Raw genomic sequence first — 20,142 nt, forward strand, 5'->3', positions numbered from 1 at the left:
ACACATCAAACTATGCTCTTCAGGTGAATTTTACTTTAGTTAAAGCACACCTATCTATTTTTAATTCTCAAAGTCCCCCAGTGAAAGAAGTAAAGCAAAAACACTAAATCTGAAAATCAGTACAATTCCCCCATGTGTTAGTCATTACACTGTTTTCAGACTGGCCGGGTAAAGAAACCCAGAGCTACCCCCCACCTCCTTCCCGCCCCTCCCAGCAATTCAAGGGCCCAATCAGGAGACAAGAAAGGTCATAGGTGCTGTGAAAATCTTTCTTTTTATTATGATTTCTTGTGGCAAAATAACATTTTATACAAATAAGTCACCTAGTTTACTTTAGACACAAAGATAATACAAACTGGAATGAGGATCTCAGGTGAAAGGGAAAGAGGAGGGAGGGCAGATCAGGTCATTGATGTTCCTTATATTCTGTGAAAAATAGAATTACAGGGAAAAAATAGACTTTCACAACTTCAATGACTTTACATGATCCTTTGTAACACAAGGGGTAAATCTACCTCCACCAGATCCTTCTCGTGGCTTGGACGTTCTATGACGTGGAATGTGGGTAACATGGTGATCTGACGATGAGGCGCCTGCATCAGGCACAGCGGCACCCTCTGCACCACAACCCCCATGCAAGGAGGCGAGGAGTCTGTGCTGTGATTTTTGGACAGACTATGCCCATTCCCCAAAGCTCACTGATGTCATGGTGACGAAGGCCACCAGAAGAAAGTGACTTTACAGAGAAAAGAGTATCCTGGGAGCCTACCAGGGGTGGCAGGACACAGTAAGGCAAGACTCACCCAATCTGTACATTAGACACAGCCTATGGTCAGCCCCGGTGGCCCCTAACCCCTGCCCCAGTGTGGGAATCAGATGGCCCAAAAGCTCTGGGTGTCCTCAGGAAATACTACACACCCCTGACAACTGCCGTCTCCCCAAGAGAGGCTACAGGAGAGGCAACCTACTGGAGCCCCAAACCACTTTTAGTTGTTACTTCCTGTTTGCTCTTTAGAAAACAGAATGAAATAAACCAGGCTCGTCTTTGGAGAAGCTGGTAGGGCATCTTAACCCAAGACGTCACAGGGAAAGAGAGGTGCTCTCCCAGGAGTCTCCGAGAAAGAGCAACAGAAGCAAGACAGGCTGGGGGGGGGGGGCACAGGCAGCAGGGCCCCTGCACCAGGCCAGACCTGCCAGTCTGCTGGAACGTGCCCCCTGCAGGAGTGGCCTCTCAGAGGCCAGCACTAACCAGAGGGGCTGGTCTCCCCACACAGGTAGCTTTTTCCTTCCACTTATCACCCACAAGGTAACAGCTAATAATAATCCAGTTTTCTTAACAGAACAGCCTCCTGATTCAACTTCTGATCAGTTCTGTTATTTTCAGAAAAAATAAGACTTCTATTCTCTCCCCAACTCACTACAAAAATTTGAATTTCAAACTCATCCTGGTTAACACCACAGAGTGGTAATACTTCTCCCGATTTCCTGAGTAGCCAGAAACAAGAATGCAGGCCAGAGACAGAACACGAGACTTTCAGGTGCAGAAGGTGGCGAGCCCTGTCCTGCTGGGCACTCATGGAGCACTTGGCCTGCAAGCGGGCTCCATGGAGACCAGGCAAGCTAACGGAGAAGACAGCACTCGAGTACAGGGCCTGGCCCTGCTCTCCTGGCCTCCTCCGAGCAAAAGTTAACACTGCAGATAAGAGAGAGTCCACTGGTCTACAGGACCTGGTCTGCCCTGGGACACGTTTCCAAGACGTGTTCTACAGAGCAGAACTCTGGGCAGCGCCAGAAACCACATCCCAGGTAATAATTAAATATCAGAAACCCTCCGCATAGGGCTTCTGTCACAGAGAGAAGGGGTTATTCAGAACATCGATCGGGCGAGACTACAGCAGAGGAGCCTCGAGGAGACCCAGAGGTGAGGAGGCAGAGCCAATGCCTGTCGCAGGTGGGGAGGGAGGGAGGGCAAGGCAGCACCCGTGCAGCAGCATGTGGGGCAGGGTGGCACCTAAGGCACCGGGATTAGTAGTGGACTCCAGTTCTGAGGCTCACCCGGGCTGGTGATGACTAACCTGTGCTGCAGGGCACCTGGCACTTCTCTCCCTCAGTGGTTGGGTCCAGTGCCAACACATGGGGTAATTCAGGGCTTTCTCTGTGAGACAGCTGCCAGCATCAGCCTGGCACAAAGCACCGGGTCACTCATTCTCCAGGATGCAAACTGGGAGCGACACCTCATCAGTGAATGCACAGGGGTTTCTTCCCCAGCCCCCACAGCCGTTCCCAAGCACCTTGGCAGACAGCTCTCCTGTCAGTTACTGTGATGCCTCACAGGGACTATTTTCTGCACACCCAGCACTCCTATGCTGCTTTCCATCAGAGCTAAATCCCGGCTGCAGCAACAATCTTATCAGAGGATCATGGAGTTTGGGCTCAGCACCTAAAGCCACACAGTCAGACGAGCACAGGGAGCTGAGGCGGCAGGGGTCTTTCCTGTAAGGGCCCAAGGAAAAAAGAAGCTCACAGATGTGCAAGAGGGCTCTTTCGGGAACGCAATCTGTCTGACCTCTGCCTATTTCACCCCTTCCAAATGCCCAAAACAATGCCAAACTAGCAGTTTGAAAGATCAGAAAAATATGTATTACTTAGGTCGATTCTTCCAGGATGTTTCCAGAAACTACTTTAGTAAAAAGGCAGAAAAGAAATTCCTCCTCAATGAGAAAACTACAAAGAATTTCAGAGGCAAATCCCCATCAAAAGCCAGTCCTCCAGCTGTCCTGGAGCGCCTTTAAAGGAGCTGCGGGCTCCTAACTGCATCCCACCCGACAGGAGCCAGACCAGCCCGGGGAGCCTGCTTAGTACTACCAGACGCCAACCGCACGCCACACAGGCTGGGAACTCCACTGCACTGCATAAAACCTCCCCAAAAGCAGCCTAGAAACAAAATGCAATGAAGACTGCTCTGGCCTTGGGCGATACTACTGTTGCAAGAGCAAAACTGTCACATTCTATTTCAGGGGGTACTCAAAGGTGGGGAGCCAAGAACAGCAGAGCAAGCTCAGCTTTCCTCCAAAACAAGAACAGGAAGGCACTGCCAGGCTGAACCTTGGTGCACGGCCAGAGGACTGGCTGAGAACCCTGGAAGTCAGACAGATAAGCTGGCCCCTCCATAATATGAATCTTTTGGCTGGGCAGCCTCACCAGCCCCAGGGCCTCAACCTTGACGCCACTCCGCCCCCTTTCAAGTTTCTTCCCGATTGGTTTAGGATAATGCACAGGCTGAGGTCAGATTGTGCTGATGGCAACATCAGAAATGAGAGCAGGAGCTGCCCGGAAGAGGCCTGGCTATCAGCTTCCACAGCACCTAGCACCTACAGGATCTGCTAACCTGCAGGCGGCTGGCGGGGCCCAGCAGACACTGGGGAGACCTAAGCTCGTTAAGGCCACCAGCAGGCAGCTAGGATGACATGAAAATAAACTTCTTGTTTTTAAATCTGGATTCCAACACACTAATCCTAAACCTTTTACTTCGTTATAGTACCCCTGCAACCAAAGGGGCAGGCGGGAAAGGGAAGAAAAAATACTGGGAAAGAAAACGCAGCCCTGCTTGGCACCCTTCTTGGAGCACAGGAAACTGGCACCCAGCAGGGGCGCCCCGAGGCCAGTTCCAGCCAGAAGTGTTCACCATCAGCAGTGTCAGTCACCTCCACGGGCCAGGACCTTCAGCCACAGCAAAGCACCGCCCCTCTTCCTCCTGCAGCGGTTACTGGCCTCCGTTATAGGCATAATCGGCCTTGTTGTGCATTATCAGCTTGTTGTCAACAAAGTAGAAGCTGTCAGAACGAGTCTCATAAGGATTTTCAATCATCAAACGAACTGCAAGTCAGGGAAAAGAAAAAAAGCAAAGAATCGTGTGTGAGTCTGCCCCATGGGGGAAGTGGGGAAAAAATATGTTAAGTCAGTCCTTCCAGAAAATGAGAGTGTACTTTGCCAGAACAAGGAGGTGAGAACCAACAAAGCCATCCCTTGAGAGCTATGGTGAAATGGGGACCACAGAAGCCCCTCAACTGTACATGATGTCCACTTCAATGTGAGAATGCAGTCAACTCTCTGACATGGCCGTCCTTGGTCAAATCCAGCGTGGATTCTTAGTGGCCCAAGAATATGTGCTTACCCTTTGCCAGCAGGGACCACAGAAGCTTCCTCACTCGCACCTCTGGTACGTTCCCCAGCTGGCTCCAAATCTGGCCCAAGAAAGCCGTGTATCAGCGTGCCACTGCTCACAGACGCCCCTGACAACTACAGGAATCCCATGGGTACGTGGGGGCAGGGGCAGTGGGAAGAAGCCTGCTCTGGAGCTGGTTCACAGTATCAGCCTTGCAAACGTCCAGCCAAAGGTCCACCTGTCTCGGGGTCCAGCCTTCACTCTTCTGTTTGTTCAGACTTAGTTCAGACTGCTAACTAGACTGCAGGGTCAAGATAACGAACAGTCACGACACCTCTGAGCAGCCCCGAGTTAATGATGACATGCTGTTTTGAGGCCTCTGGAGAAAAGGCCTATTGTTCACTGCCGTTCTGAAAAGGTGAAACTGCTTAAAGTGCTTCGAACCAACCTAGGCCAAAGTTATTTGGTTTATATCCACAATATTCACCTTCGCACGCCTTAGCTTATTTAGTTTCAAGAAGAAAACTTTTACTACCTTGGGTGTAAACCTGAAATGCTGTGCATAATCTTTCACTGCAAGTACTTATTTATTCCAGCCCAAGTTGGGGAGTGGGACTCAAACCAGGGTCAGCGGCTGTCATAAACACCCTACCCCACATTTCACCTGGGAACCACACTGCCACGCAGTAAAGAATACCTGGTTTTCAGACTGACAATTTCAGGACCTGGGATTTTTGAGAAAATTAGCCTGTGTATGTATATCCTCCCTGTAACCCAGCTGAACCCCACCGCTCACACCCTCACGGTTCTGGAGCCGTCCCCCTAATTACTGACACCATGCTAACCTGCGCTAGCAGGACCAATGTCCGAGATACCGATAAAGCCGGTTCTTTCTCTCTGAGTTCACCTCTTCGCTTGCCCAGCAACCTCCCTCTGGTGCCTGTCCCTGGTCTTCCTCCACAGAACTGCAGGATTATTCTTCCTAAGACATTGCTTCCACCGCGTCACTCCTGCCTGCAACCTCTAACAGTTCCTAATCTCCGACTGGGTCTACTCTAACAGTGTATCTGATCAACCTGCTTGCGGAGAATTAGAAAGGGGAGGTTCTCAGGCTATGACTCTACTTAACCCCTAATTTCACATCTTGCTCTCATGAAGGAAACAATGAAAGGCCTCACAGTGCCAAGCAGGAGCCAGTGACTAGAACCCAGTAGAAAACTACGACTAACACCGGAGAAGACAAGTCCTTTATCTTATCGGGGTCCCTCAATAGACACGGGCTCCTCTTATCTCGCTCAGTCAGTCATTTACCCACAGCAGGCATCTAAAAACCTGGTGGCGCTTTGTTAAGTCTCAGCACTATGAAGCTGTCCGCAGCCTCTGCAGCACGAGTTTGATCCCCAGCCGGGATGCTGACCCACATGGTGCAGCAGACCTCTCCTGACTCGCCCGCTGCTCCCCTCAGCAGTGTGCTTCGGTCAGTCTGCCTGTTCTGTTCCCCACTCTGTCTCTGGTGAATCCTCTTACCCCCTGCACCCCTGGTCTGTACCCCAGCTCTTGTATGCATAAATAAATAAATCTCTAAAAATAAACAAATAAATAAAAATAAAAAGGATGAGCCTCATTATTAAAACCTTCAATGGTCCCTATAGGTAGTGAGAGTCTGAAACATCAGGCAGGAGCACCAAGAAATGAGAAGCCTGAGGTCGAATGACTAGATACCATCAGGTCACATTTCTCTGCTCTGCAAAATGAGGGCATTGAACCAGATGGATTTCAAGGTTCATTTCCTCCAGCCCTGAGTCTAGAATGTAATAAAAATCAGGAGATACGTACTGACATCCTCAGAGAGTTGGGGAAACTCATAGATGTGTTCACATGTGTTCCTACTGCTGGGGATGCAGAAGCCGAAATCAAAGTCAAAGTTTTTCAGCAAGCGTTCCCGGAAGTAGTGCCGTTCAATCATCCGGAAGTTTGTCACAGGTCTGTCTCCTACTGTGAACTCCACCCTGCAAAATAAATCTCTGTGAGCCCTAATCTGCCTCTTCCCTCCTCTAAATCTAACCCAGGGCCTCCCTGGTGGGCCAGGGGGTAAGTCTCAGTGCTATCAAGCTATAGGCAGCCACTGCAGCATGAGTTCAATCCCTGGCTGGCCAGGGAGCAAGCCACATGGCGCAGCAGACCTCTCCTGTCCTGCCTGCTGCTCCCCTCAGCAGTGTATTTCAGTAGATCTGCCTGCTCTGCTCCCCACTCTTTCCGGTGAATCCTCTCACCCCCGCATCTCTGGTCTACACCCCAGTTCTTGTATGCATAAATAAATAAATCTTAAAAGAAAAATAAAGCCAACCCAAAATCCAATAGAGAACATTCTTCTGTGTGAACAAGCAGAGTATTCTCTGCTGGGGAGCAGAAATCCTGGGTACTCACGTAGCCCCGACTGTCCGGAGGCGGAGAAATGCTGGTGTGAACTGATAGCGAACGAAACGTCCCGCACTGATATCCACATCTCCACTCTCCTCCTCCTCCTCGTCCTCATCCTCTTGGTCTGAAAGAGCACACAGTGTCCTGAAGGCACCAACTCAGCACCACCAGTCCAAACAGCACAAGTCACTGTAAGTACTGGCACAACAGGAGCATGGCCGATGTTCACCGTGCACTTGCTGTGTGCCGGCCCCACACTAAACATCACAAAGAATTCGTAGAAGCCATCTCACAAGCTCTCTGAGCTCAAGCTCAGAGAAGGTAAATGACCCTGAGGTAGTAAAGGGACAGAGCAGAGATTTGATTCCAGATCCATCTGACTTGAGGTCTGTTCTGAAACACTAAGCTATTTGCCTTTTACAAAAATTTAAGACAGGCAGCAAAGATCAACCCCTAGAAGTAACGCTGTTTAGGTGGGCCTATGGCCTTGGGATACTGTACTTCCTTGGACAGCTGCCCAAGAGCGTTGGCCCAGCGCTCTCATCACCTGGAAAGGATGAGGCAGATGGGCAACAATCCCATGTGTGGGTCCTGAATGAGGCTCCACAATAGTCTCTGGCCTAGTCCTTTCCTGAACCCCAGTGATGATTTATAAAGTGAATCAGGAAACCATTCTAATGTGAGCAGTGTCCAGCAAGGATGCTTTCTCCAGGTCTAGGCGCAATGAGCATGCAGCATAGAAGAAGTCTTTCTTAGCAATGAATATCTCTGCCTATAACAAGTCCAAGAGCAACTGGACAAGTAGACTCAGGCACTCCAGTTCAACAGTTGAGACTCAGTGAGAGCCACAAGAAATCCTCCCAAGGATTTGAACTCATCAGATCAACACTGAAGGAGGACGCTGATTCCGTGTAAATATTATCCTAAGTGAATCAAGATTCTTAAGTGTGAAGACTGGAAAGCTCAAAATTCAAGATACTTTTACAGGGCCTCCCTGGTGGCACAAGGGGTTAAGCACAGCACAAGTTCGATCCCTGGCTGGCCAGAAGGAGCCCACATGGCGCAGCAGACCTCTCCTGTCTCACCCGCTGCTCCCCTCAGCAGTGTATTTCAGTCAATCCGCCGGTTTTGCTTCCCACTCTGTCTCTGGTGAATCCTCTCATCCCCCACACCTCTGGCCTGTATCCCAGTTCTTGTATGCATAAATAAATCAATCTTTTTTAAAAAATACTTTTACAGGGCCTCCCTTGGTGGTGCAGGTGGTTGAGCACAACGCTGTGAAACTGTCTGCAGTTTTTGCACCATGAGTTCAATTCCTGGCCAGCCAGGGAGATACCCACATGGCACAGCAGACCTCTCCTGTCTTGCCTGCTGTTCCCCTCAGCAGTGTATTTCAGTCAGTCTGCCTGTTCTGCTCCCCACTCTGTCTCTGGTGAATCCTCTCATCCCCCAGCACCTCTGGCCTTTACCCCGGTTCTTGTATGCATGAATAAATAAATCTTTAAAAAAAAGTACTTTTACAGTTTCTGCAGATGAACTCATTCAGATAGTTCAGTTTTGTACTGAAGTGACTGCTCTGAGCCCAGTATGGCCCAAATCCACCACCCACGGGGACACATAGCTTAGGGACGTGAACACAAACCCAGGAAACCTGAGACAAGAATCCAAAGGCTTGAGCCTTTAGGTGCTTTGGTCAGAACTAGATGATGACAGCCCCTGGGAGGGCATAGGAGACCGGGTCTCTAGACTTGGCTCTGTAATTAATCTGAGCTTAGGCTTCCCAGGAAGGTCTTCGATTTATCTGAGGTACTGAAAACTGCTTTCACTGGTTTTTCCCAAGTAGCAAATCAGATCGGGAAAAAGGCTTTGCAAAAAGAAGTATTGATACTAACCACAGTTGACACTCTGAAGGGTTAGTGTGTTTTCTAATATCTAACTCCAGGGGGTGCTAAATCTCCAGCAATGAGCTCCAAAGACTTCTGTATGGTCCCCTAGCCAGAAATGAATCACCCTGGAACTGAACCACAAGCGCAGGAAAGGTCTATTCAGGGCTAATTTAAGGAAGCCCAAGCAGATGACTTCACAGGTATAGGCTTCCTGTTCAACCAGAAAATGGCAGAAATTAAAATCCAAACAGAACTTCCTGGAAAATCTGAGGCACTTTTTAAAGGAAAGAGCATGGAGGGGGTGAAACTGTCCCAAAGTAGCAAGCGGAGCCCTCAATGTCAGCCTTCCAGAGACTCCTGAGATGCAGGCTTAGGTGGGCTTTCCTCGTTACAGTCAAATTTCAAAGACATCTCTCCTAATGAGAGGGAATACGGCACGATGAGCACAAGACCTTTAGGAAAGTCACCAGGAAATTCTGAGCCTCAGTTTCCTTATCTGTAAAGTGGGGATTAAAAACTCCCCCCTGAGGGCCTCCCAGGTGGCGCAGCGGTTGAGCGCTGGGTTGCAAAGCTGCCCACAGCCTCTGCGGCGCCGGTTCGATCCCCGGCTGCTCCCTGGCCACCAGAGGAGGGTCCCACATGGCGCGCAGACCTCTCCTGCCGCCCGCTGCTCCCCTCAGCAGTGTACTTCGGTCCTTCTGCCTGCTCTGCTCACCGCTCTGGCTCTGGTGAATTCTCTCACCCTCCCGCGCTTCTGACTGTACCCAGTGCATGTATAAACAAAACAAACAAACAAACAAATAAAATAAAACATGCCTCTATTAAAAAAAAAAAATTTAAAAAAAAAACAAAAAAACACTCCCCCCTGAGGTTGGAGGGTTACCTGAGCAGATATGAGCAGAAAGAAGAGAAACATATGGACCAGGACCAAGTCGATGCTCCACATACATCCAACTCTCAACACAGCTTCCAACCAGCACACCTGGTGGGCCGAGCAGCATGGGGCGGTCTCGCGGGGGAACGCTGGAGCCCACGACATGGGATCCAAGGGCACACAAACACTCAAGCGCCAAAGAACTTTTGCTTCAAATGTCAAGCAACAATTACAATATAGAGGCCTACCTGAAACACAAGGTTTGGCAATCTCAAAAAGCACTGTCCCTGTCTCCAAATCTCGAATTTTGAAGCGTGTAAAATCAATACTGTAGATGTTGTCTTCAGGTTTACATAAATAATCTGAAAATGAGAGAATAAAAGTTATAAGCAAAGTTGTGTGAAGTGAATTAGGCATACGAGGAAAAAAAAAAAAGATCTTGGATTGGGTTTGGATGGAATCCTTGTATAAACAGGAATAGAAAGGAGATTTCTTCAGGGTCTCCCCAGTGGTGCAGCAGTTGAACTCTGGGCTGCGAAGCTGCCCGCAGCCTCTACAGTGCCGGTTCGATCCCCGACCTCTGGTAAGGGTCTCACATGGCGTGCAGACATCTGCCACGCCAACATCTGCCGCACCCACTGCTCCCCTCAGCAATGTATTTCGTCAGTCTGCCTGTTCTGTTCCCCGCTCTGGCTCTGGTGAATTCTCTCACCCTCCCGCGCTTCTGATGCTTCTGACTGTACCCTGTGCTTGTATAAATAAATAAATAAATCTTTAAAGAAAAAAAAAAAGGAGATTTCTTCAGAAGCATCTCAAAAATGGCCTACATACTTTTCATGATTTCTATCAACATGGATAGAATTTTTTAAAGAAATCCATTTACAAAACACGGACTCAGTGGCTAATACAATGCTTGTTTGCCAACAGGGAGCATCCTAAAGCAGACACCAGCAAACTATTTCTATAAAGGGCCAGGTCATAAATAATTTAGGCATTGGTCACACAATCTCTACTCCACATTGTCACTGTAGTGCACACAGCCAGATAACACACAAATGAATGAGCATAAGGTTATTTTCAATAAAACTATGAATTTGAGGCCTCCCTAGTGGTGCAAGGGGTTAAGTCTCAGCACCTCTGACCTACATCCCAGTTCTTGTATGCATAAACAAAATAAATCTTTAAAAAATTAAATAAATAAAAATGTTAAAAAATCATTCTTAGCTTGTAGGCTGTTCAAAACCAGGCGTGGGGTGAACCATACCTACACAAATAACAGGACAGATGTACCTGCAAGGCCATAGCTCAAAGTGAAGTAAGACCTATCACAACCTGAGCAGCTAACCAAAATAGTACTGATCATAGAAAATTCCTTTGATTTCTTTCTACTATGACTGCTGACTGCATCTTCTCCAGTTATGGAAATAAGGTGCATTTTGCACCTTATCACGTATTGCCTGCTTGTGTTATTTGTTTCACGATGCACAGGTTATTTCTCCAGTAAGATGGCAAACTGGAGAGCTACAGATCGCTCGCTCTGTAATCCCAAAAAGGCTGAGCGGTTCTGCTCCTGTAGAAGGTACTGAAAACATTTGCTGAAAGGAACAAACTTTAAGAAGAGGACAAAACCCAGAGGTCACCTAACTCTGACTGTGGCTTTCTCCCAATTAGCTACAGAGGTAAGTTCGGGCAACAGTACCAACCCCAAGATCCTCTGCAGGGCCTGAGCGCCCATTAGACCCAAGCTTTACAATGGCCTGACTGACCCCCGATTTCAGAAGAAAGCATGAGGACGGAAAGGTGAGGTGCTGAGCATTTCTGTACTTGTAGATCACCAAATGAAAACTGGGTCAGCACAGATGCAGCTTTTCCACATGCTTTCATGACACTGAACAGCAAGACCTAAAAGCACTAACAGCCACGCCACAGGCAGCCCCAGCCAAACAGTGAGGGGGGAATGGGCCATCAAAACATCTAGAATCAAATTAAAAATATCTCAGGAGATGGGGATTCCCTTTCAAGGCCCAAGGTGCACCTCCTCCAAGCCTTTCCCTGTAGCCCCCAAATCACTGGAGCTGACCCCAGGGCCCTTAGCAGACCTGAGCAGCCCTGGGCTGACTACTAAAGCAAGTCAGCAGAGGCCACCATGGCAGGCTGAGAGCCACTGGGGAAGGTGGAGGAGGAAGAAGGGAGGGGAAGCAGGTCCTAGCGTTTGCAAACTCTTGGGGGGAAAGAGCAGCAAGAGAAAGTCAAGAATTGGTTGAAAGGGAACAGAAAAAGAGAAGAAATTTCAGGACGGAGTGGGCAATATTTCTTTCCACACTTCCTTAGAGCAACGAAAAGGTGAGTGGTTGCATTTTATGCAAGAAAGGCATTTCTGAGATCCTGACATAATTCTTAGTTCACTGCAACAACTGTCAAAAGCAAGATTCATAGTTTGGATTTTGTACATCAACTGAAACTTTATTAAAATATCGTTGTTTCGGATACTTTAAATTCGTAAGAAATGCCAGGGCAAAGCGTTTGAGGGAGGAAGCTCCCATCTGCACACACACGGGCAATGTTTCAGACCAAAGCAGGGTACCGAGGAGGGCCAGAAAGCGGGGAGCGGCTGTCAGGGGGCAGAGCGGAGGGACACGCAGAGGAGGCAGCAGCAGGGGAGCTGGGCTGGCAGAGGGCTGCAGGGCAGGGGGCAGGCGGCCATGGAGGCCTGGCGGAGCGGGGACTTCGCTGGTGTTTGTGGAAGGGCTTCCAGGCTGAGCAGGCGGCGGGCCCGCTCGCCAGGGTCGGCGGATCCGGTGAGGCTGAAGGGGGCCCCCTAACCAAGCAGATGCCGCTGAGAAGGGGACGGGCCTGGCCTGACGGCGCAAGCAGGGCGCGGGCCCGGGCCGCCTGGCGTGGCCGGGCTCGGGGACTCAGCCGGGCTCGGGGCGAACCTTCCCAGGCAGACCCGGTGCGGGCGGGAGCGCGGCCCCGGCCGCAGGAGCAGCGGGGCCCGGCCCGGCGGGGCCTGCGCGCCCCCGCGGCCCGTCGAGCCTCGAGCGGCCGGTTCTGCCGAAGACTGCGAGGGGCCGCGGCCCGGCGCGAGGGGAGGGCGCGGCCCGCCCGGACTCACTCTCGGTGACTCGGCTGAGGCGCAGGACGTGCTCCGGCCTGATGGTGTCCAGGGCCAGCAGCTCCTGCTCCGTGACCGCCGCCCCGATGCCGGCGTCGGGCGCGTGGTGGGGCGCCTGCCGCCGCGCCTTGAGCCGATTCAGGACGCCGCCGCCCGCCTTCTTCTTCTCGTCCTTGCCGGCCACCAGCGCCCCCGGCCCGGCCGCCGCGCCCGCGGCCGCAGCCTTCGGGTTGGACCCGTTCATCGCTCCGCCGCCAAGATGGCCGCCGCCTCCACCGCGCCGTAACTATGGAGAGCGGGGGCGGGGCCGGGAGCACCTGGGCGGGGCGGGCCTGAGGGGCCTGCGGGGCGGGGCCTGTTGGGCTGGGGGCGGGGCCTGCGGGGCGGGCGGGGCGGGCGGGGCCTGCGGGGCGGGGCGGGGCCTCTCCCTGCTCAGTGCCGCCGGGATGAGCCCGGGGCTGGTGGGGGCCTTAGTACCCCCAGACTCTCGGTCAGGCCCCCGAGGTCACCCCGAATATTTTTAAGCGATTTCGTACAGTGAAATGACGGTGATGTAAACTGTGCACAAGACACCGAGAAGGTGTTTTCTAATGTGTAGCACAGATGAAAGGCAAAACAGTGCGTGCTAGGCAGAGGCAGCTTTCCAAACACTGGGCTAGGCTACCCAAAGGGAAGGGAAGAAAAAGAGGGCAGGGGTTGAGTGTGCCAGACTGTGAGGCCTGTCATTCATTATGTGGAGGCTGTTGTAGGCTGTTCAAAACCAGGCGTGGGGTGAACCATACCTACACAAATAACAGGACAGATGTACCTGCAAGGCCATAGCTCAAAGTGAAGTAAGACCTATCACAACCTGAGCAGTTAACCAAAATAGTACTGATCATAGAAAATTCCCTTGATTTCTTTCTACTATGACTCCTGACTGCATCTTCTCCAGTTGTGGAAATAAGTGTCCACACTGTCCATTAAGTGTGAATGGACAGAAGACAAACCAGAGTGCTGACTGCTCTAATGGGCACAGCAAAGGTGCTGCCTGGGTGCACAGGAGTGGCTTTGGGGTCTTGGCCTGTCATGTCCCAAGTGGCTCCGGCTCTAGGTAAATTCTGGATCCACACCCCCGTGTTGTAGACCTGGCCCTGACTGATGCAAAGTTATGTCTCCTCAAAAGGTTACCTCTCACCCAGACTTCAGCCAAAACAAAACTCTTCCCCTCTCCCCATGGTCAGCCTGGAGACTTGATTTATGTCAGGCCTGGCTGGTTCCCTCACCTGATGTAAAGGGCTTGGGAGGGGCTGACAGGCCTAGCCAGTTCCTGCACAAAATACAAACCTGACTCCACCCCAGCTGCTCAACCTGGTGGAACAGTGTGTGGCCAAGTTCCTATCTAAATGCCATCCTGTCTTTCAAAAATTACCACGTAGGGGCACTTACCACACTGTTCATGGAAATTTTAATAAATGTGTACAAAGACTTAAAGCCTTTCCCTTTGCAAACAACTCTTTTTTAAACTCCTAGGTTACTTACACAGCGCTGTTCTGAGTACTTTTAAAAACCACTGAACAGTGAGTAATTGCTAAAGAATTTCTATAACTTCTAATAGGCTACTTCTGAATTGCCAAGAGGGGGCCTAGCATGCAGTCATTTCCCACTCACTTGCTCACTGAACCTTTGTTTTTAGAATACCAGGACTAGAGTTATTTATCTTTCTCAGGATGACAACAAAGGTATTAACCCATTTATGTGAAATTCCACATCCAGTTATACAGCCTACATGTATATATAAAAATGTTTACTGCAGGATGATTTGTAACTTTGAAGAATTACAATAAATTGCAGTTGCATTCATTCATGCACCTATTAAAAAAAAGAATGATTCACCTGTTCTTTCTGGTATGGAAAGATCCCAAAGATATATTAAGTGGGGGAGGAAACAAGGTATAGAAACTTGTGATTAAAATAAAAAGAATATATGTGCATCTGTAACTGCAAAGGGAGAGTTTTGGATATACATTTAGCTGTTATCTGTGGTTCCCTCTAGTTAGGAGAGCAATGGAAGGGATTAAAGTGGGATATGTTCACTTTGACAATATTGAGAGCTACTTCTGTACTATTGTATCACACGCATATGAGCTTGGGTTTCTTCGTTTTATTTATTTATTTATTTTGTATTCAGAAGGGCAGTTTTATTAGGAAAAAGAGAAAAGAAGGCACCTACAAAGACACAGGTGGGTGGGCAGTCTTGGGACAACTGCCTCTTCATTTTTATAAAAAGAAAGTACCTTAGGATTTTTGGAAAGCAGACTCTAAGCCAGAGTATCCTTATTTCCTCTTTAAATTTAAAAAGCAACCTTTTTCTGTTAATTTTAAAAATAATTTGTCATCTAAGGGAGTCAGGGCCTACTCTCTCATCACTGCCCATGACTTGCGGTCAAAAGGAAAAAGACTATGTCTTTAGGAAAATAAAACACACACTATACCAAAAAGGAAAAATTAGGGCTGTAACTTCCAATCTGCCTCTGCCTCTCCTCACCAACTCTTACCAAGATATGTCAAAAATCTTTTTAAATGTTTTTTGAAAAGTACACATACTAATACCTTATGGGGAGTAGGGAATACAGATTTACCACATTAAATAGTAACAACCCCCAGGCTTCCTGGGGGTAGGCATAGGGAGACTGGAGGTAAAGAGGCTAGTTTCCCTGTGCCCCCAGCTCAGTGCTCTGTGAATCATCCCTCTCAGCTGGTTCCTTTCCCACTGTAGAGGTGTGACAGTGGCTGTTTTCCAGGGGGGCCCTGGAGTAGCCAGGCAGTCTGCCTCCAACCAGGCAGGCAGCTGGGGTCGAGAGCTGGTACGGCCAAGGTAAGCAAGACATCACAGGGCTTTTCTTCTGCCAAGACTGGGAAGTTCAGTCCTTTCTGCTGCCTCCCTAAAGGCGGCACCCATCAAGTCAGTAAGTCGTGTTGGGACTACAGGCATCCCTTGTGGCCTAGGACTGAGAACTAGTAATTTCTCCAGTACCCAAGTCACTTCTCTCCCTGATGGAAGAATTTTTTTTTTTTTAAATAAAGCATGAATCTGTTATTTATATCCCACCTGTTTCCAAAAGGGATTTCTGACATATTCCACAATCATATAGCACAAGATGAGTGAGTGAAAAACTCACGTAGCCTTACTGAGGGCAGTACTTCCAAATCTTTAAATGTATATATTGCTGGCTCCAGTAATCCCTTCTTAATGGAATTTTTCAAAGACACGTGTACTATATCTATCTATCTATCTACCTACCTATCCATAAAACAAATGAAATACACTAGACTGTCATGTCATCTGTATTAGCCTCTAGGGGCTAAATGGGGAAAAGAAGGATGACTTTTCACATTTTGCACCTATATGACTTCTTAAAATATATTTCTTGTTTCACAAAGTCCTAAAAGTTCTCTTTATCAGAGAAAGAATACCATAATAAAATTTCTTTGTAAACATCCCCCAGCTTTGGCAGTTATCTACATTCAAAAGGCTCCTTTTTCAAGTAGAACGCCATGGCATCAAGAACACAGGCTTTGCAGACACACAGGACTGAGTCCCAGTTCTTGCTCTGCCGCTTACCAGCTCTGTGACTTGGAGCAGGTCATTCACCCCTTTGCTCTGAGTCTTTGTTTTCCTCGTTTACAAGTCAGGCTAGTATGGTGTTTGTCCTAAGGTGGTTGTGAAGAGATGAAAACTACCAACAAAGAGCACTATGCAGGTGCAAGGGAGTGTCTCGTGAATGGTCGCTGTGGCAATATTATTTTGGTGGCCTCTCTCCAGCACCTCTCTGCTGGGGGCAGACACACTGGGCAGGGAGACGCCACAGAGCTGGAGGAGAGAATGCAGCGAAAAAGAACATTGAAGTCGGAGCTGAGAGGAAACAAGCTGTGCCCAGGCCTTGAGAAAGCAATAGATGGATTCAAGATGTAGTAAGGAACCCCAGAAAAGCAAGTCTTAGTACAAGGCCCAAGCCAAAATGTGGGGTTTTTTACTTTTAAGTGGTTAGCGACAAACTGAGTGTCTTGGGCCAGAGTGCTGCAGGGAGGTGCCTACCATCTCAGGTTGCTAGAGAGTCCAGTCAAGTCTACTCCAGAACCTCTATGTTCCAACTCCTTTCTGCTTTCTGCCTTGACCCCATACCTCTGCTATAGCAACATGCTTTCCAGTAAATGCTGGAAAAACTCGTCTCCCTTCCTCTGTAGGGAAAGGGTACTAAATAGGGAGAAAGGTCCGACACACCGGCTCCAGCCACCCGGGAGCCTGATTTCCTTAGCAAGATTAAGATCTGGACCCAAGGAGTGGTTTAACCCAACCCCCAGCACTTGGCCCAAGATCTTCTGTCAGACTATTTCCCTCCCTGCAACTCCCTAGAGTAGGGCCTTCTTCAGGTCTCTTCCCCATTTGGCAGCTCATGCAAAGTTTACTTGAAATAGTAACAGCTAAGTCTGAATTAGTAAAGAACTCCAGTTATGAGTGGACTCAAGCTAAGAAAGGTTTTGTGGGCCTTTGGGCTTACTTGCGCCCTGAGAAGGGACTCCATTGACACTAGCCTCAGTCTTAAGCTGAGCTCTGCAATTCTGTCCTTCAAAGGCTGAGGGAAGTAGGCCAAACTCTCCTTTTTCCTCCCCCTTCTACTAGCAGCCTCCATCCCCACTTGGAGAAATACAGCAGAGGTAGATTCTGGGCCTTGTCACACAGCATCATGGGGAAATGGGAGGCAGAAGTTATTAAGAGCAAGTGGCCTGGTGTAAAACCCAGTTTTGTCTTTTGTTGGCTGTATGGCCTTAAGCAAGTCACTTCACCACTTAAAGGCTAATACCAACTGGTTTGTTAAAAATTAAAAGTAGATAACATCTGTAAAAGTACTTGGCATTGTGTCAGGACCATTTCAAGGGCTCAGTAAAGGATATCTATAATTATTCTCGCAACCTTAGAAAGAACATGGGCTTTGTAGGCAACAACTGGATTTGAATCATGGCTTGACTATTTTCTGACTAGCCTGAAGTTTGAGTTTCGTGTACCTCAGCCGTGAAACATGGTAGATAACTTAAAAGAAAAAAATCCTTTCTGCTCTTCCTGCCCCTTCCCATGTGTATTTAACACTTACAACATACCAGAGAAGGTAAAAGCGGGAAAAAAATGGTCTCCGTGGTTTAGTTTGTCCACAGGCTCTGGAGAAAGAGGGAAAGATGAGAGGGGAGGCATCCAGGCTCCTGTGCCTTGGTGGGCTGGTGTCCCAGTAAAAGTGGTAACAAAAACAGAATAATTATTTTTCCTTGAGTGCACTACTGGTTGAAATGGCCAGGGCAAGATTTTTACAGAACTCCATTCCCTTAACCAAAAATAAAAGCAAGAGACATGGGCTACATGGTCAGAAGTTCCTAACCTCGTCACAGGAGAATGCTTTGCAGACAGTAAACCCTTGGGTCTGCCTTTCCCCACCTCATCACTTCATTTCGTTGCAATCAAGTCCAAACTCAAGCCCAACACAGAGTGTCACTGCAAATTGTTTATTAAAACACAAAGCAATGGACAGTGAAAAACATCCTGATTTTTTTACTTTTTGGTGGGAGTAGGGTGGGGCGTGGAAGGGCTAGGGACAGGTGGAGACAGCCCAGAAGGAAAGAGAGCTCTATCCACCCCAACTGTTTTCCCGGGCCAGCCAGGTTCAAAGCCCCTCAATCGCATCTCACTGTGCCACTGTCACTGCCACCGTGGCTACAGAGTTGGTTTGGCCTCCGTGGGGAGAGGATGGCAATCTAGAGTAGGAGCTACAAGGGCTACTAAGAACTTGACACTATTCTCCAATACTTGGTACAGAACTGAGCAGTCCGGTCCGATCTGAAGGCGCAGAGTTAGGTTTCCTGACAGGCCAGGTTAGGTCAATAATGACTGAAGAGGCTGTCCTGAGCTCTGAATGGGCAGCTGGTCCTAGCATAGAATTTGGTACAAGAAAAATCTAAGGGAATTAATCCAGGGTCAAATTTCTTTTCATTCCCCGGATCATGAACACCAGGGAAGAGTAGACAACAATGTCTCATTCCTGGTGTTGCCATGACGTCTGTCCCTGCCAATTCTCTCCTCCCACCTGGCAACTCAGCTCTCCTTGCCCGACAGTTGTCCTTTGAGAGGACGGAAAGCACACTTCAGTTTGTTGTTGTTTTTCCTCATACTGAAATAAAGCACTGAAGCTCAAAATAGAGGTGAGAATGGAGTTCTGCTTTTCCTGGTGCTATGTGCCCCCATCTCACAAGACTGCCTGGATGCAAGAGATGCCAGGGCCCTCTTTGCCAACTTTAACAGGCACTACTGTTTCCCTGGCTGCCAGCACAATCCTGGCTCCTTGTTTTTATACTCCTAGGGGGAACCCGTCCCAAGCGATCCATCCTGCTCTCTTTCTGCCAACCCATGCAATCCCCAAATCATGTTCTTATCCAAATGACCTGGCACCCTAGAGATGGCTAGCCAAAAGGAAGCTGGGGACGGACCGAGCAGAGGGGTGCAAGCTACCACATACAAAGAAGAAACCCTCCCTCACTGGGCAGCTGACCCACTGACACCAATCTAGTCTCGTAATAAAACGAAGAACTCTAGCCCTCTTGCCCAAGGAGAGATCTACATACAGAAGAGTCCTAGCCCGGACTAAAAGGAAAAAATTACTCTGATCTTTCTGAAGCTTGAAAGTTAAGGCTTCACTGCAATTTGCTCAGAGCTCTTTGATCCCTAAGTACATCTTTCCATAGAAGAGAAGCAGATTTCTTCTGAGATTTCTGAACAGATCCTTGCTGTTTCTAGTTCGGCTTCAGTGCACAATTGCTTAGCCTCACCCGACTCGGTCCTCAAGGGCCACAGCAGGAGGCCCAAAGGACATCCTCAGTCACCACCCACCACCTCTTTTTCTTTAACAGGAGGATCTATAGGTCTCATTTTGGAAAGCTCAGCTGCTCTCCAAGGTCCTTTTGGAGAGACATGGAGGACAGTATTACAAGTTGCCACTTGATGCCATTAAGGTTCCTTGAGGCAAGAAGACACTTGAATTAGGTCAGAGCTGGCCAGCAGAGGGGAGGGGACGAAGGGATGAGGAAGCAGCCCCACGGCAGGGACTGTAGGACCCCTGCCCAGACCCGCATCTAGAGGGAATGCCCACCCTGGCTCAGAGCAGGAGAGGAAAAGGCACTGTGCTGACCGGGGAGGGTGATTCCCAATCCCCAATGCCCAGGGAGGGCAGAGAGCCTGCTGACTCTGCCCCCGGGCTTCCCAAGGTGAGACACTTTCTAGAGAAAGGAATGGAAGTGCGAGGGAAAGGGAAGTACTGCTGCTGCTTTCTTAAATTCAACTGAGATTCTAGAAGCCATGGCCAGACCTTCCAAGGGAGGGGAGAGGCAGGATAAGAGAAATTCCTTAAAACAGAAGCTTCTCCAAATGATAAGAAGTCAAATCACAATTCTAAAACTGGATTAAACAGTTCCCAGGCACAGAAAGGAGGAGGGTAAACATAACTTCACACCATCTCTTCAAAGTCTAAGTGACCTCTAATGTGACCCCCTAATTTTAGGCCAGTATCTCTTAGGCAAATGGTGAGAGTAAGAGAAGATCAACCTCTCAAACCAACAGGTAACCCTGTAGGTCCTTCAGCCCTCCTGGGGGTTTAATGCC

The 20,142-nt window shown here is 49.0% G+C and overlaps 1 protein-coding gene across 1 annotated transcript; it reads right to left on the reverse strand.

Annotated features, from left to right (window-relative positions):
• Positions 1-235: 235 nt before the first annotated feature.
• Positions 236-12,705, reverse strand: UNC119B (unc-119 lipid binding chaperone B). Its single transcript, XM_037511034.2, has 5 exons — positions 12,462-12,705; positions 9,595-9,708; positions 6,593-6,710; positions 6,002-6,174; positions 236-3,876 (listed from the first exon to the last, which is right to left on the reverse strand). Exons 1-5 carry the CDS (start codon positions 12,703-12,705, stop codon positions 3,764-3,766), a joined length of 762 nt encoding a protein of 253 aa, XP_037366931.1. The 3' UTR covers positions 236-3,763.
• Between the last annotated feature and the right edge of the window lie 7,437 nt (positions 12,706-20,142).

This window comes from Talpa occidentalis, unplaced genomic scaffold (assembly GCF_014898055.3).
Source record: "Talpa occidentalis isolate TD23 unplaced genomic scaffold, MPIMG_talOcc4v2.1 talOcc4.14, whole genome shotgun sequence".
Lineage (NCBI taxonomy): Eukaryota > Metazoa > Chordata > Mammalia > Eulipotyphla > Talpidae > Talpa > Talpa occidentalis.